This window comes from Asterias rubens, chromosome 17 (genome assembly GCF_902459465.1).
Source record: "Asterias rubens chromosome 17, eAstRub1.3, whole genome shotgun sequence".
Lineage (NCBI taxonomy): Eukaryota > Metazoa > Echinodermata > Asteroidea > Forcipulatida > Asteriidae > Asterias > Asterias rubens.
The window spans coordinates 3,969,605-3,982,651 of NC_047078.1; the positions used below are offsets into that span (position 1 = coordinate 3,969,605).

The 13,047-nt window shown below is 38.9% G+C and overlaps 1 protein-coding gene across 4 annotated transcripts in view; it reads right to left on the reverse strand.

The window, feature by feature from the left end:
- Positions 1 to 13,047, reverse strand: part of LOC117301638 — a 54,118-nt gene that overhangs the window by 9,316 nt on the left and 31,755 nt on the right. For all 4 annotated transcript variants that reach the window (XM_033785659.1, XM_033785656.1, XM_033785657.1 and 1 more), the window contains exons 19-28: positions 12,632 to 12,684; positions 11,702 to 11,847; positions 9,435 to 9,679; positions 8,801 to 8,851; positions 7,093 to 7,196; positions 5,468 to 5,677; positions 3,514 to 5,134; positions 2,677 to 2,784; positions 1,922 to 2,070; positions 644 to 712 (exon numbers count right to left, since the gene is read on the reverse strand). In XM_033785659.1, the coding sequence (XP_033641550.1) occupies positions 644 to 712; positions 1,922 to 2,070; positions 2,677 to 2,784; positions 3,514 to 5,134; positions 5,468 to 5,677; positions 7,093 to 7,196; positions 8,801 to 8,851; positions 9,435 to 9,679; positions 11,702 to 11,847; positions 12,632 to 12,684 (2,756 nt within the window). The remainder of the gene's footprint in view (positions 1 to 643; positions 713 to 1,921; positions 2,071 to 2,676; positions 2,785 to 3,513; positions 5,135 to 5,467; positions 5,678 to 7,092; positions 7,197 to 8,800; positions 8,852 to 9,434; positions 9,680 to 11,701; positions 11,848 to 12,631; positions 12,685 to 13,047) is intronic.

The following is a 13,047-nucleotide window of genomic DNA, read 5'->3' on the forward strand; positions in this document are numbered from 1 at the left end:
ATCTATCATATCGTTGCGGTACCCGCTGCCAAAACATAGGATTCAAACTCCCTCTAGCTGCCGGGCAACCTCGGTAGTCTAGTTGGTAAGACACTGCTCTAGATGCAAGGGTCGTGGGTTCGAATCTCACCCGAGTAACATTCCTGTGATATTTTTTTCACAGGACTCGGGAAAGTACTGAGTATACAGTGCTAACACACATCGGTGTATGGGTAAAAACCAAAAATTAATATACTTACTATAGCAGAAAAATTTGCAAATAAAGCGTATTTCACAGGTTAGCAAGCGAATTAGATTGCCTCAACCTCGTTTTCTGGTGTTAAGTTTTCAGAACGTGGACTCAAATACCGGTCATGACACTTGTGTCCTCTAGCAACACACTTAACTATAATTGCTTCTCTTCACCCAGGGGTAAATGGGTACCTGTAAGGGCAGGGGTGGTTAATTGATTTCACAATGACTAGATTAAGTGTTGTCATCTTGTTAATGAATCACAATCTAAAGGCGTTACAATGTTGGTACAAACGAGATTGGCTGTTGCCAGCTTGACTTGTATAATATGCCCTTACGAAGCTTTGCCGAGTTCAGTTGTCAAGATTGTTGAAAAGATCCTCGAAACAAATAATCAAACAAACAAACTCACTTTTCAGTCTGCATATTCTTAGCTGTCACTTCAGACTGCTCATCTTTCAACTTTAGCTCTGCATTCAGCCTGTGGATATATAAAAAAAAGTATAATAATAAAAATATCATGCATTTATATAGCTCTTAATACCAGGTTTCTACTAAGCGCTGAAGCAAGAAGTGTAAAGTAACAAAAAATGACAATTTAGAGTGGGATGAAATAGCAGAAAATGAACAGCTTAGATGGATTGAAATAAGTGTGTTTTGAGAGCAGTTTAAAATGAGTCCAGTGTAGTGGAGGCACGGATGTGGGCGGGAAGATTGTTCCAGAGAGTGGGTATGGCCAATGAGAAGACAGCACAACAAAATGATTTGTGAAACTGCCTCTAGACCATGGAGCTATATATATTGACTAGAGTGCTAACACCCCGTTAATACACGCACTAAGGTTTTGAAGCCATGTGGGCGCATCCATGTTTATGTACAAACCAATACGAAAGCTTGAAATTTTGTTCGGCAATTGTACGGCTATTTGCATGATAGTGCATTTGTTCTTTTCTATATGTCATCGAACCAAAAAATGCAGCAAGTGTGAACGCACAATCTGCTGAGGAGCGTACAAACTGCGGGCGTCACGTGCGTCATGTTTATAAGGCGCGTATACTTTTTTTTAGTACGTCAATCAAGTCAAACTTACGATTTTCGTAGTGCTGACGTAAGGCGAACGGGCAGTCGCGTACGTAAGCGCACACGCCAAATGTTTAAAAAATCGCAGCAACGTGTGTTCTCTTAAAATTAAAATTGTTCCGTAGTCACGCAACACATCAAACATGTCTGCGCCTAGGATGGCTTGAACGCAGAGCAAGTTAGCGCTCTAGTCAATATATATAGCTCTATGCTATAGACACAAGTCTAGGGGTAAGACATCTACATCTACTCTACAATGCAAAGGGGTCGGTTTGTATCTCACTCGAGCAATTTGCCTGTTGATCTTTTTGTTCACACAACTTGTATGAGTATAAAGTACTTAAAGGGAAGGTACATGTTTGGTAACTACTCAAAAAAAATGTTAACTTAAAAACTGACTTGGTAACGAGCATTGGGGAGCTGTTGATAGTATAAAACATTGTGAGAAACAACTCCCTCTACGTACAGCAATTCAACAAATAAAATGCGTTCTCTTTGCGCCGTGACCGTTATCGGTTTCATTATCGCTGCAGTGTGACTCGGCCTTCAGGGTAAACATTATGTTTTTTTCCTAATGCAAAAGTAACATCTGTTAAAGTGTGTTCCTTACTTGGCTATCTGATGCTCTAGGTGTCTAACCTCTGCATCCCGCTGGAAAACCTCTTTCCTTAGATCACCTTTCTCTTGCTCCAAGACTTTCTTGTCTCTCTCAAGTGAATTGATTCTGTGTTCAAAACCAGTCACCCAATTTCTCGTTTCCTATAAACCAGAAGAGATCGTTAGTTAAAGGAACACGTTGCCATGGATCGGTCGAGTTGGTCTTTGAAAAGCATTTGTAACCGTTTGTTATAAAATGCATATGATTAGAAAGATATTTTAAAAGTAGAATATAATGATCCACACAAGTATCACTCGAAATTGCGTGGTTTTCCTTTTATTCCTCGACAAACACCGTCGGCCATTTATGGGAGTCAACCTAAAAAGTCAATAGCGCAGTCACGAGCAGCTTGTGCAAATATGCCCTAACATGTAGCAGCCACAAACTGCAGCAAGGTTTGCCGAAAAGGTGTTTCTTTTAACGATCTCACACGAAAACAAACAAATTTTATAAAATAGCCCAGCTGGTTGTCTTTAAAAATACGCCAACTGGCCATTTTGTGAAAAAAGAAGAAACAGATTTTTAAAATCCTCCATTATTTTTCCAAAAAGGCAGGACACTATTAAAACAATTTTTTTTTTTTTTTTTTGGGGGGGGGGGGGGTGGGCTATTTGTTGATAAAAAGCACTTTTAGTTTATAAGTATCTTGCCCAAGCTCACAAGTGCAGCAAACTATGCCCCCATGGAGACCACAAACTACCACTTACCTTTTCCTGTGTTTTGAATGTTTCCACTTCACTCTTTAGCTTTTTCTCTTGGATACGATAAAGCTTCTCAGACTCCGATAATTTTACATGCATTTCTCGCACATCCATCTTATAACCAAAAAATAAATAATAATATCCATGACGTTAGTAGTTATAATAAATAATAATAAGACTTGTAAGGCGCACATATTCACCCTGCTGGGTGTTCAAGGCGCAGCTGAACAGGGGTTATCCCCTTCACAGTCAATATGTATAGGCTATGGATTTTGGAGTAATCTTCTTCTTTTTTTTAGCTAACGCCCAACTCACAAGTTTGTATGGCCACTTTAAGGTGAGAGCTACACTTAACTGCCACCATCTGTTGTATAAGTTTGGAGTAATCAAAGATTTGCAGTCTGTTGTGGATTTTGGAATAATCATAGACTCACACAGTCTGTTGTGGATTTTGGAATAATCATAGACTCACACAGTCTGTTGTGGATTTTGGAATAATCATAGACTCACACAGTCTGTTGTGGATTTTGGAGTAATAAGAGACTTGCACAGTCTGTTGTTGGTTTTGGAGTAATCTTAGACTTGCACAGTCTGTTATGGATTTAGGAGTAATCATAGACTTGCACAGTCTGTTACGGATTTAGGAGTAATCATAGACTTGCACAGTCTTTTGTACATGTTTGAGTATTATTCGACATTCACAGTCGAATGTGGATTTTGTAGTAATCAAAGACTTGCACAGTGGATTTTGGAGTAATCTTCGACTTGCTCAGTCTACTGTGGATTTTGGAGTAAAGTTAACCTTGCATAGTCTGTTGTGCATTTCAGAGTAATCTAACTCACTTGTAATTGACTGACTTGTGGACTTTCAGCGATAAGTTGCATCATCGTTGGCTCCGTGTTAGCGCCTCTAGCTTGCATGGTTTGCTTTGGACACTGGGTCCACGTACACTTCAACGACTTCTTACGTTCCGTGTACACCTTACACGCCTCGTAGATCATTTTGTATTTCTGCAAGAGTTCATTATACTTGGTGACGCTGACTGTCGAAGCGGCGGGAGTGTCTGTGGTAGGTAGAGGAGATTCGGTTGGGTTGCATTTCGAGGTTTCAAGATTCTCTTGACTCGGGGACGCATTCTCGGCGCTTACCAGACTTTCGTTAGTTTTCTCCTTAGTTGACTTTAATTGGTCTTCTTGCTTTGCCGGAGAATCCACATCAGTTCTCTCGTCCGAACCTACATTTGATTTTGTATTGATAATTGAGTTACCTCTGCCATCCTTCACAGAGTCTTGGTTCAATGATTGGGAATCAGAGGAGAGATTTGAAGCGGTGTTCCTGCCAGATGAGAAGCTGCTACTATCAGAGGACAGGCTGGAGCTCTCGCTACTTCTGGTAGAATAAAACCCGCTCTCGCCGCAGTCTACGACGTCTTCTTTAGCGCCAGACCCCTGTTCAGAATCCATAGACACTGTCCTGGATTTGCTGATTTCTTCATTTTTAGTTATTTCTGAGTTTGTCGGCAAATTTATAGAGGTGTCTTTTAAAATTTTACTTGGCATACAAGAATCAGGTCCCAAGGAAACACTGGCACCAATTGCAAACTTATCAGCGGAATTAGACGCCATATTGCTATCCCCATCGACCTTTGACCCATTAATAACCCCAGATTGACCTCCAGACGGTAATGAAACACTTTGATTAATTCTATTCGGTTGTCCGTTGGCCGCGTTTACTTTATGCGGGAAAAATATTTCATTCAATATACTGGGAGGGGCATCGTTTAGAGAGCTTAAATCACTGGCTTTGTCAACATCAGGCTTAAACTCAAGTCCATCCGCTGTACGACGGCTTTGTTCATCTGTCATAAGTGGCTTGATTTTATACACAGACGCATTATCCTTTTCATGAGTTTCAGCATAGTCTCCTGATTGTTCCTCAACTTCTGAAGTTTCAATATGTGACTTTGGTTCCACTTTGCCAATGCCGTCTAGCACAGACATCATTCTGGCTGCACGGGTTTCTTCCGAATCAAGGAAGATGTCCTCAAGAGTGTCCATTTTAGAAGGCGTTGCCGCTTTGTCAGATTTCCTCTGTCCACCCTCCGCTGCACTGCTAGCCAGAGATTCATTGATGTCCGGGAAATGTTCCGGGGCTAGGTTAGCACGAGAATTAGTCCAGTACGAATGCCCTCCCCCAGCCTCAGTTGTGGCTGGGAGGGACGATGACTTCACCTTGGGAGCTTTGGCGCACTCCACGATTCCTTTGCACTTGGCGACGTCTTGGAGTAGACAGACGTGATCCTCTACCATCTTGAAGTTGGATGAGTTCAAGAGGAACTTGTCGAGACCGCCGGCGCGTTCGACGACAGCTTGATGTTCAGACGGCATGCTTTTCAGCTCGTTGCTGAGTAGAGTATCGGTTATTGGTACGGGACCAAGACGTCCGAGAACTTCTTCAAAATGCCTGTAGGAAAAGCAAGTTATTTACAGGATATTTCATTTAGTTGCTTGATTATAGACGATGTGACCTGTGACGTCACATGTTTACAAAAGAGCCACATAGCCTGGACTTTCTGCAGGCACGATTTGTACACAGCTCAACGGAAGAAAACGTAAAATCTTATATTGTATGGAGATTGCACTGTCTAATTCTTATCAACTTTTGATATGATGAAAGGGGGCACATCTCAAAACTTGTCCAGCTTTTACTTTCACGACTCTTGGATTTATGTGGAAATTATGACACAATATGTGAACTTATTAGTTACAACAACTAAATCACAAGCTATTAACTCACAATTGTAAAGCTGTGATTTGGCTCCTCTCCTCTTGCGACTTGGCGACTGCAGCAGACGTCAGCTCGGCCATCTTCTTGGGCATCTTCTTATCCACTTTCTTGTGCGACTTCTTGGCCTTGTAAGTTTCCTCAAACTCACTTTTAGCCTCTTGGAGGCTTGGTGGAGTTGTAAAGGGCTGGTTTGTAAACAGTCCTGGAAAGGCAACATTGCTGGAGAGAACGAAAAAAGAAATAAAATGGTGAACACCCATACACAATTCTGAATGGATGTGTATGTCACAATGGTACCAGGGTTTGCTCATTCTGGAGGTTGCTATACAAAAGCTTGCCCCTAATAATCAGTTGGCGTAGCAACTGTCTCGACAGTCTGAGGAATTCAAATGTAAGCCGTGCATTGTAACTAAGCAAGTCATTGAACCAGACATAGTTAAAATTTAACTCGCAAATGGCTTATTGCTGAGCGCAGAATAGTTTCACTTAGCAGAAACAGGTTACCAGCCAAAATTACAGTTAGTTTGCATTGTTGTAGTTGGTGCCCTACTCAGTTTTTGCTGAGCAAAGAACTTTGTCAAGCAGTATTTTCTCAGATTCTTAAATTATTAAAGGAATGTTACAGAATTGGTAAGAAACAAAAATCGTGAAGATCACAGATTTACATAAAACTTACACGGTCTAATGATGATGATGGTAGAAAACATACCTTGAAATATTTCTGTCCAGAATATTTGATGTGAAATGAATAATCTAATTTCGCGTTCGGAGTTTATCGCTCAGTGAGCGTTTTATTCATTTATGTTTTTGCATCGTTGCAATGCAAAATTTGTAATCGTTTTTTCACTATTTTCTCAGGACCCAGAAGGCCGATCAGTCTCAAACTTCTACAGGTTTTTCAGTTTATGTATATGGTGGATTACATAAAGTGCTTACACTGCCAGCAACTTTTTTGCTAGTAAAACCAAGTCTGTTATGTTCCTTTACGTGAGAAATAACCTCTTTCTCAAAAACTACATTTACTTCGGAGGAAGACGTTTCTTACAATGTTTTATACTATCAAGAGCTCTCAGTTGTTCGTTACCAAACTAAGTTTCTAAGCTAAAACATATTTTGAGTAATTACCAAACATGTCCAGTGCTTTTAAAGCAGTGCACACTAATGGTAATTGTCAATGACCAATCTTCTCACTTGGTGTATCTCAACATATGCATAAAATAACAAACCTATGAAAATTTGAGCTCAAATGGTTGTCGAAGTTGCGAGATAATAATGAAAGAAAAAACACCCTTGTCACCTGAAGTTGTGTGCATTTAGATGGTTGATTTCGAGACCTCAAGTTCTAAATCTGAGGTCTCGAAATCAAATTCGTGGAAAATTACTTCTTTCTCGAAAACTATGGCACTTCAGAGGGAGCCGTTTCTCACCGTGTTATATACCATCAACACTCCCCCATTACTCGTCACCAAGTAAGGTTTGGTGCTAATTATTATTTGGAGTAATTACCAATAGTGTCCACTGCTTTTAATATTTGTTGACATGCACACAGACAGAGATCTGGCCGGGGCACAAGGAGAACCTTGTCAACTTCATTATGAAACTATTTGAAGAAAAAATAAAGGAGAACAAATCACCTTATGATTGTGCACTTGTTAAATATGCTGTTTGCAGGATTTGAAAATATCTTATCTCTCATGGAACCAGATTTGAGCTTTACTTCAATAGGCGCCGCCGTTTCCTAAATGAAAACAAAAATAAAAAATACATTAAAAAAAAACAGTCCTTTGAAATCAAGACTTAAAACAAAAGTGCACCAACAGAATAGTCTTGTGTGGCTGAAAGAAATAGCTGTTGCAAACTGCTTACAATCCAAAAGGATGGACCTAAGCAAAAATATGTTTAATGGCCTGAAGTTCCAACCCTCGCAGTTTATTTCTGAACAGGTTTTTGAAGTTTATGACTTTTGAAACCATATTATTTACCACATTGTTTGTGTTAACAGACTGCTGCGATATTCAGCAGCTACAGCCTGAAACACCAGGCAAACTCATTTTTTAGCAACAAGTGTTACTGGGTTCTTTTACTTGCATTTATGAAACCTTCAGCTTTATAAGTCTCATCTGAAGGAAAAAGCAATAATGGTTAAAGGCGGTGGACACTAATGGTAATTGTCAAAGACTAGCCTTCACAATTGGTGTATCTCAACATATGCATCAAATAACAAACCTGTGAAAATTTGAGCTTGATTGGTCGTCGGAGTTGCGATATAACCATGAAAGAAAAAAACACCCTTGTCACACGAAGTTGTGTACTTTCATATGCTTGATTTCGAGACCTCAATTTCTAAACTGGAGGTCTCGAAATCAAATTTGTGGAAAATTACTTCTCTCTCCAAAACTATGTCACTTCAGAGGGAGCCATTTCTAACAATGTTTTACATTATCAACCTCTCCCCATTACTCGTCACCAAGAAAGGTTTTATGCCAATAATTATTTTGAGTAATTACTAATAGTGTCCACTGCCTTTAAATGTTTTACTCAAGAACACAAGTGTCAAACTGGCATTGACCCACACTCTGCTGATCAGCTATCAGGTACACCAGAGCTGAAAGACAGTGGACACTAATGGTAATTGTCAAAGACCAGTCTTCTCACTTGGTGTATCTCAACATATGCATAAAATAACAAACCTGTGAAAATTTGAGCTCAATTGGTCGTCAGAGTTGCGAGATAACTATGAAAGAAAAAAACACCCTTGTCACACGAAGTTGTGTGCTTTCAGATGCTTGATCTTGAGACCTCAAATTCTAAACTTGAGGTCTCGAAATCAAATTCGTGGAAAATTACATCTATCTCGAAAACTACATCACTTCAGAGGAAGCCGTTTCTCACAATGTTTTATACTATCAATCTCTCCCCATTACTCGTTACCAAGTGAGGTTTTATGCTGATAAATATTTTGAGTAATTACCAATAGTGTCCACTGCCTTTAATTCGGAGTTAACCAGTACGCTTGACTGCTCAGTCAGCCACGACACACCATATGCTACATTAATTTTGGTTTTCACCCTTACACCGATGTGTGTTAGCACTGTAATGTATATTCAGTACTTTCCAGAGTCCTGTGAAAAAATATCTCAGGCATAACTATTACTCGGATGAGATTTGAACCCATGACCCTTGCAACTCTCGAGCAGTGTCAGACCACATATACTACCGAGATTGCCTGGTACGTGTAGCTAGAGGCAGTTCCAATCCAATGTTTGGGCATTGGACATCTATTATAATGCCATATGCTGTTTTTAAAGGTATCTGAAATAATATAGGTCCATTCATCATTACCTTTGACTTCTTCCCCTTCTTTGTTTTGGGTCTCACTGCTTTTGTCTTTGCCTGCAGGGAGGGAAAATAAAGTGCATCAGAATATTTATAGAGAGTGTCAATTATGACAGACATGACACATTATTAACATACGGGTGGGATTCCAACCCACGACCCTTGCAATTCTAGAGCAGTGTCATACCAACTAGACCACCGAGATTGCCCGGTAGCTAGAGGCAGTTCAAATCCTATGTTTTAGCAGCGGGTACTGCAACTGATTTAATAGATGTTTTTAGACAAGAAGAAAAACCTGCATTGTGAAAGCTTGCGAGCGTGAAACCTTGCGAGTGCGAAGCCTGCTTACATACAATTATCTCTGGTTTTAAAAGCCTTACTCGTACATACATTAAGCTTTGGTTTTAAAAGCTCTTTTCTGCAGTCTGAGTATTCCATATCATTTAAACTCATGTTTCTTGGAAGTTGATCAAAATATTATGAAAAATATTTTTAGGGGGGATTTAAAAATAAAAGCATTTTGGTTAAAACTTATCAATATCGATAAGAAACATTGTTTTTGGGGTTTTTATTTTTTAGGGGGGGGGGGTTAAAAACGGATTTCCAGTTTAAAACAGATGAATCCCATCCCTGGTCTCACCTGAGAAGTAGTCAACTCCATTTGCTCCTTGTCCTCCCTCTTGAGGACGTACACCGCCTCCTCCATGTCATCTTCATCCATGTCATCATCCCCATCCCTTCCATCTGCCACCGCCTTGGAGCTAGTCCTCGACTCGCCGACTGTAAAGTAGGCAACAGGCACTCTGTTCAACCCTGGACCCAAACCGTTGGGCTCACACTCTGCCTTCATCTTATCTGACATTACTATTTCGTTCTTCTCCTGATCTGTTGAGACATGGTATTAAGAAAAAGGGGGTTAGGTTAAAGGCAGTGGACACTATTGGTAATTACTCAAACTAATTATTAGCATAAAACCTTTCTTGATTACGAGTAATGGGGAGAGGTTGATAGTATAAAACATTGTGAGAAACAGCTCCCTCTGAAGTGACGTAATTTTCAAGAAAGAAGTAATTTTCCACGAATTTGATTTCGAGACCTCAGATTTAGAATTTGAGGTCTCGAAATCAAGCATCTAAAAGCACACAACTTCGTGTGACCATGGTGCGACAAGGGTGTTTTTTTCTTTCATTACTATCTCGCAAATTCCACAACCGATTGAGCTAAATTTTTTACAGGTTTGTTATTTTATGCATATTGTTGAGATACACCAACAGTCAAGACTTGTCTTTGACAATTACCAACAGTGTCCAGTGTCTTAAAAGAAGGGTATGATTGTAAATAAATATGGTAGTTAGAGCTAGTAGTTGACCTCGAGTGGCTCACTGTAATGAAAGCCACCAAACTTTCTGTAGAACTATGGACCCAGCCCATTCCGCTCATATTCTGACTTCTCCGATCTATTGTCTAATGGTTAGATAAGGGTGTAATCTTTTTTTTAAAGGTTGGGAAAACATACAATTTAAAAGGAGCAAATCAAACAGTCCTTGCTCATAGCGCCGTACAATAAGCAAAGAAAGGCAAATTTCAGAAAAAAGGTTCTTTGATCTACATTGTCTGGACGACGTTGGTTTACAGGCAGTGGACACTATCGGTAATTACTCAAAATAAATGTTAGCATAAAATCTTACTTGGTAACGAGTTATAGAGAGAGGTTGATACATGTAGTATAAAACATTGTGAGAAACAGCTCCCTCTGAAGTGACATAGTTTTTTTTTTCTTTCATTAATATCTCGCAACTTTGACAACCGATTGAGCTAAAAAAAATTACAGGTTTGTTATTTTATGCATATGTTGAGAAACACCAACAGTGAAGACTAGTCTTTGACAATTACCAACAGTGTCCAATGTCTTAAAAGAAGGATATGATTGTAAATAAATATGGTAAATAGAGCTAGTAGGTGACCTCGAGTGGCTCACTGGAACGAAAGCCACCAAAACTCTGTATAACCATGGACCCAGCCCATTCCGCTCATATTCTGACTTCTCCGATGTAGTTTTTTGTTGTTAAAAGGTCGAGAAAACATTCAATTTATAAGGAGTAAATCCAACAGTCCTTGATCATAGCGCCGTACATTACGCAAAGGAAGGCAAATTTCAGAAAAAGATTCTTTGATGGACATTGTCTTTAAAAACATCTGGGCCCAATTTCATAGAGCTGCTATGCACAAAAATTTGCTTAGCATGAATTTTTTTGTTTTTGCTAAAAACAGGATTACCAACCAAATTTCCACGTGATTGTCAGGATAGGCAAACAACAGCTGAATACCAGTGACAAGAAATAGGTAACAAATATGCAAAAAATGGAAATTTTGTTGGTAATTATGTTTTTATCAAGGAAGAAATTTCATGCTAAGCAAATTTGTGTGCTTAGCAGCTCAATGAAATTGGGCCCTGGAGGGCGTTGGTTTAAGTCCCGCTCTGGTAAATTTTTCTTTGTTCAAGCCCAAAAACATCAATGAAAACAAACAAATCTGGAAACTTCCTAAGCACAATTTCATTAAAGCTGTTTAACAGCAAACTCTGCTCCGCAAATTCCTTTATTAAACAAGAAATTTACTCACATCAAATGGTAAACATTCACTATTTTTTGCTGGCAATCTATTTTTTGTGAGCACAGGTTTTATGTGCATACAAGCTGTATAAAACTGGTACAATTTCATTAAAACTGTTTAACAGAAAAATCCATTTCGCAAATTCCTTTGCTAAACAAGAAATTTACTCACAGCAAATGGTAAACGTTCACTATTTTCTGCTGGTAACCTATTTTTGGTGAACACGAGTTTTCTGTGCATACATGCTGTATAAAACTAGGGCTTGGCAATTTCTTGGGGCTGACTCCTACTTACTTGGCTTCTTCTCAATCTCCTGTTGTTCTTTCCGCTCGTCAAGACCAGACTTCTCGATCTCCACGCCTCCTTGGGCCTTCTCATTCCCCTGCTTCTTGGGCTCCTCCTGTTTCTGCAGCTTCCGATTCTTCTTAGACTGTTGCTTACTGCAATTTAAAAAATAGTAATAAAAGTGATGACAGATCTGTTAAAGAAAGCAGCACCTTTGGGAACAGCGGGGAGGATCCTGATGAGAAAAACCCTCAAGATATAAGGCTATGGGACACGGTAGGACTCGAAGAGTTACCAGCACAAAGAAAAATATGTGAACCACTCTGTGAAAATGAGTCAGATGTCGCCCGATGCATTATAGAGTAATGGACAGTTTAATGTGGAAAATATCAACAACAAAAATATATATATCTTTATTTATTTTTTACTTTTAAGATTTATATTTGCATGGTAAACCGTAAGAACACTTATTTTGGGGCAATAAAGCTATGAATACAACCATTTTGTGATCATACTTTAGTCTAATTTGTATCCTTTTGTGCGAAATGGTAGTTTAAAACATCGTTTTACTTGTAATTCAATTTACACAAAAAATGATATACTGGCTAATTTCAAATGGGAGTAACTCAGCAAGGCGATACACCCCAAAGCTTAGACATACATGTGTACCAAATAAATGCTGCTGGTGTGTTCTTTCCATCCATGTATCTAACTGAATTTGTTAAATTGTCAACATCTGACTCATCTTCATAGAGCGGGTCACATATTATCTTGCGTTTGCATGCTGTGATTCTGATAAGATGAAATGATCTAGTTTTTATACAGTGCATTGTACAAATATTACTCCAAAAATGAATGACCACGACAAATTACTTGGAAAATTCTCTTAATTCTAGGAAATTGTAAAAGAGAATTTTGAAAATGGAAAGAGAGTGTTACCTGGCTCCCTTGTTCTTTCTCGCCTTGGTTTTGTCACTGTCTAAAAGACCATGCTGGGAAAAAAGAAAGAAAAAACAATAGAAATATCAACTTCATACCTCCTGCACATTTCGTTTTTACAGCAGCCCTGGTATTGTTTAAAGGATTTGGGTACTTTTTCAAAATGTCCAAAGATTTTCATTAAACTTACAGGGTTTGAAAATAATGATAGTGGAAAGCTTCCCTTCAAATGTTACTAACTGAGGTTCTGTAGTTTTTGAGAAATGGGTAAAACAAGTCGCAAAATACTTGTTGTCTCAAGTAGGACGGAAACTATATAGCATATAAAATCCCATTATGATATTATTCCATAAACATAGCATAAATGGTTACATAAATGGTTAACATGCTAAAACTGAGATGAAAATTATTTGTTT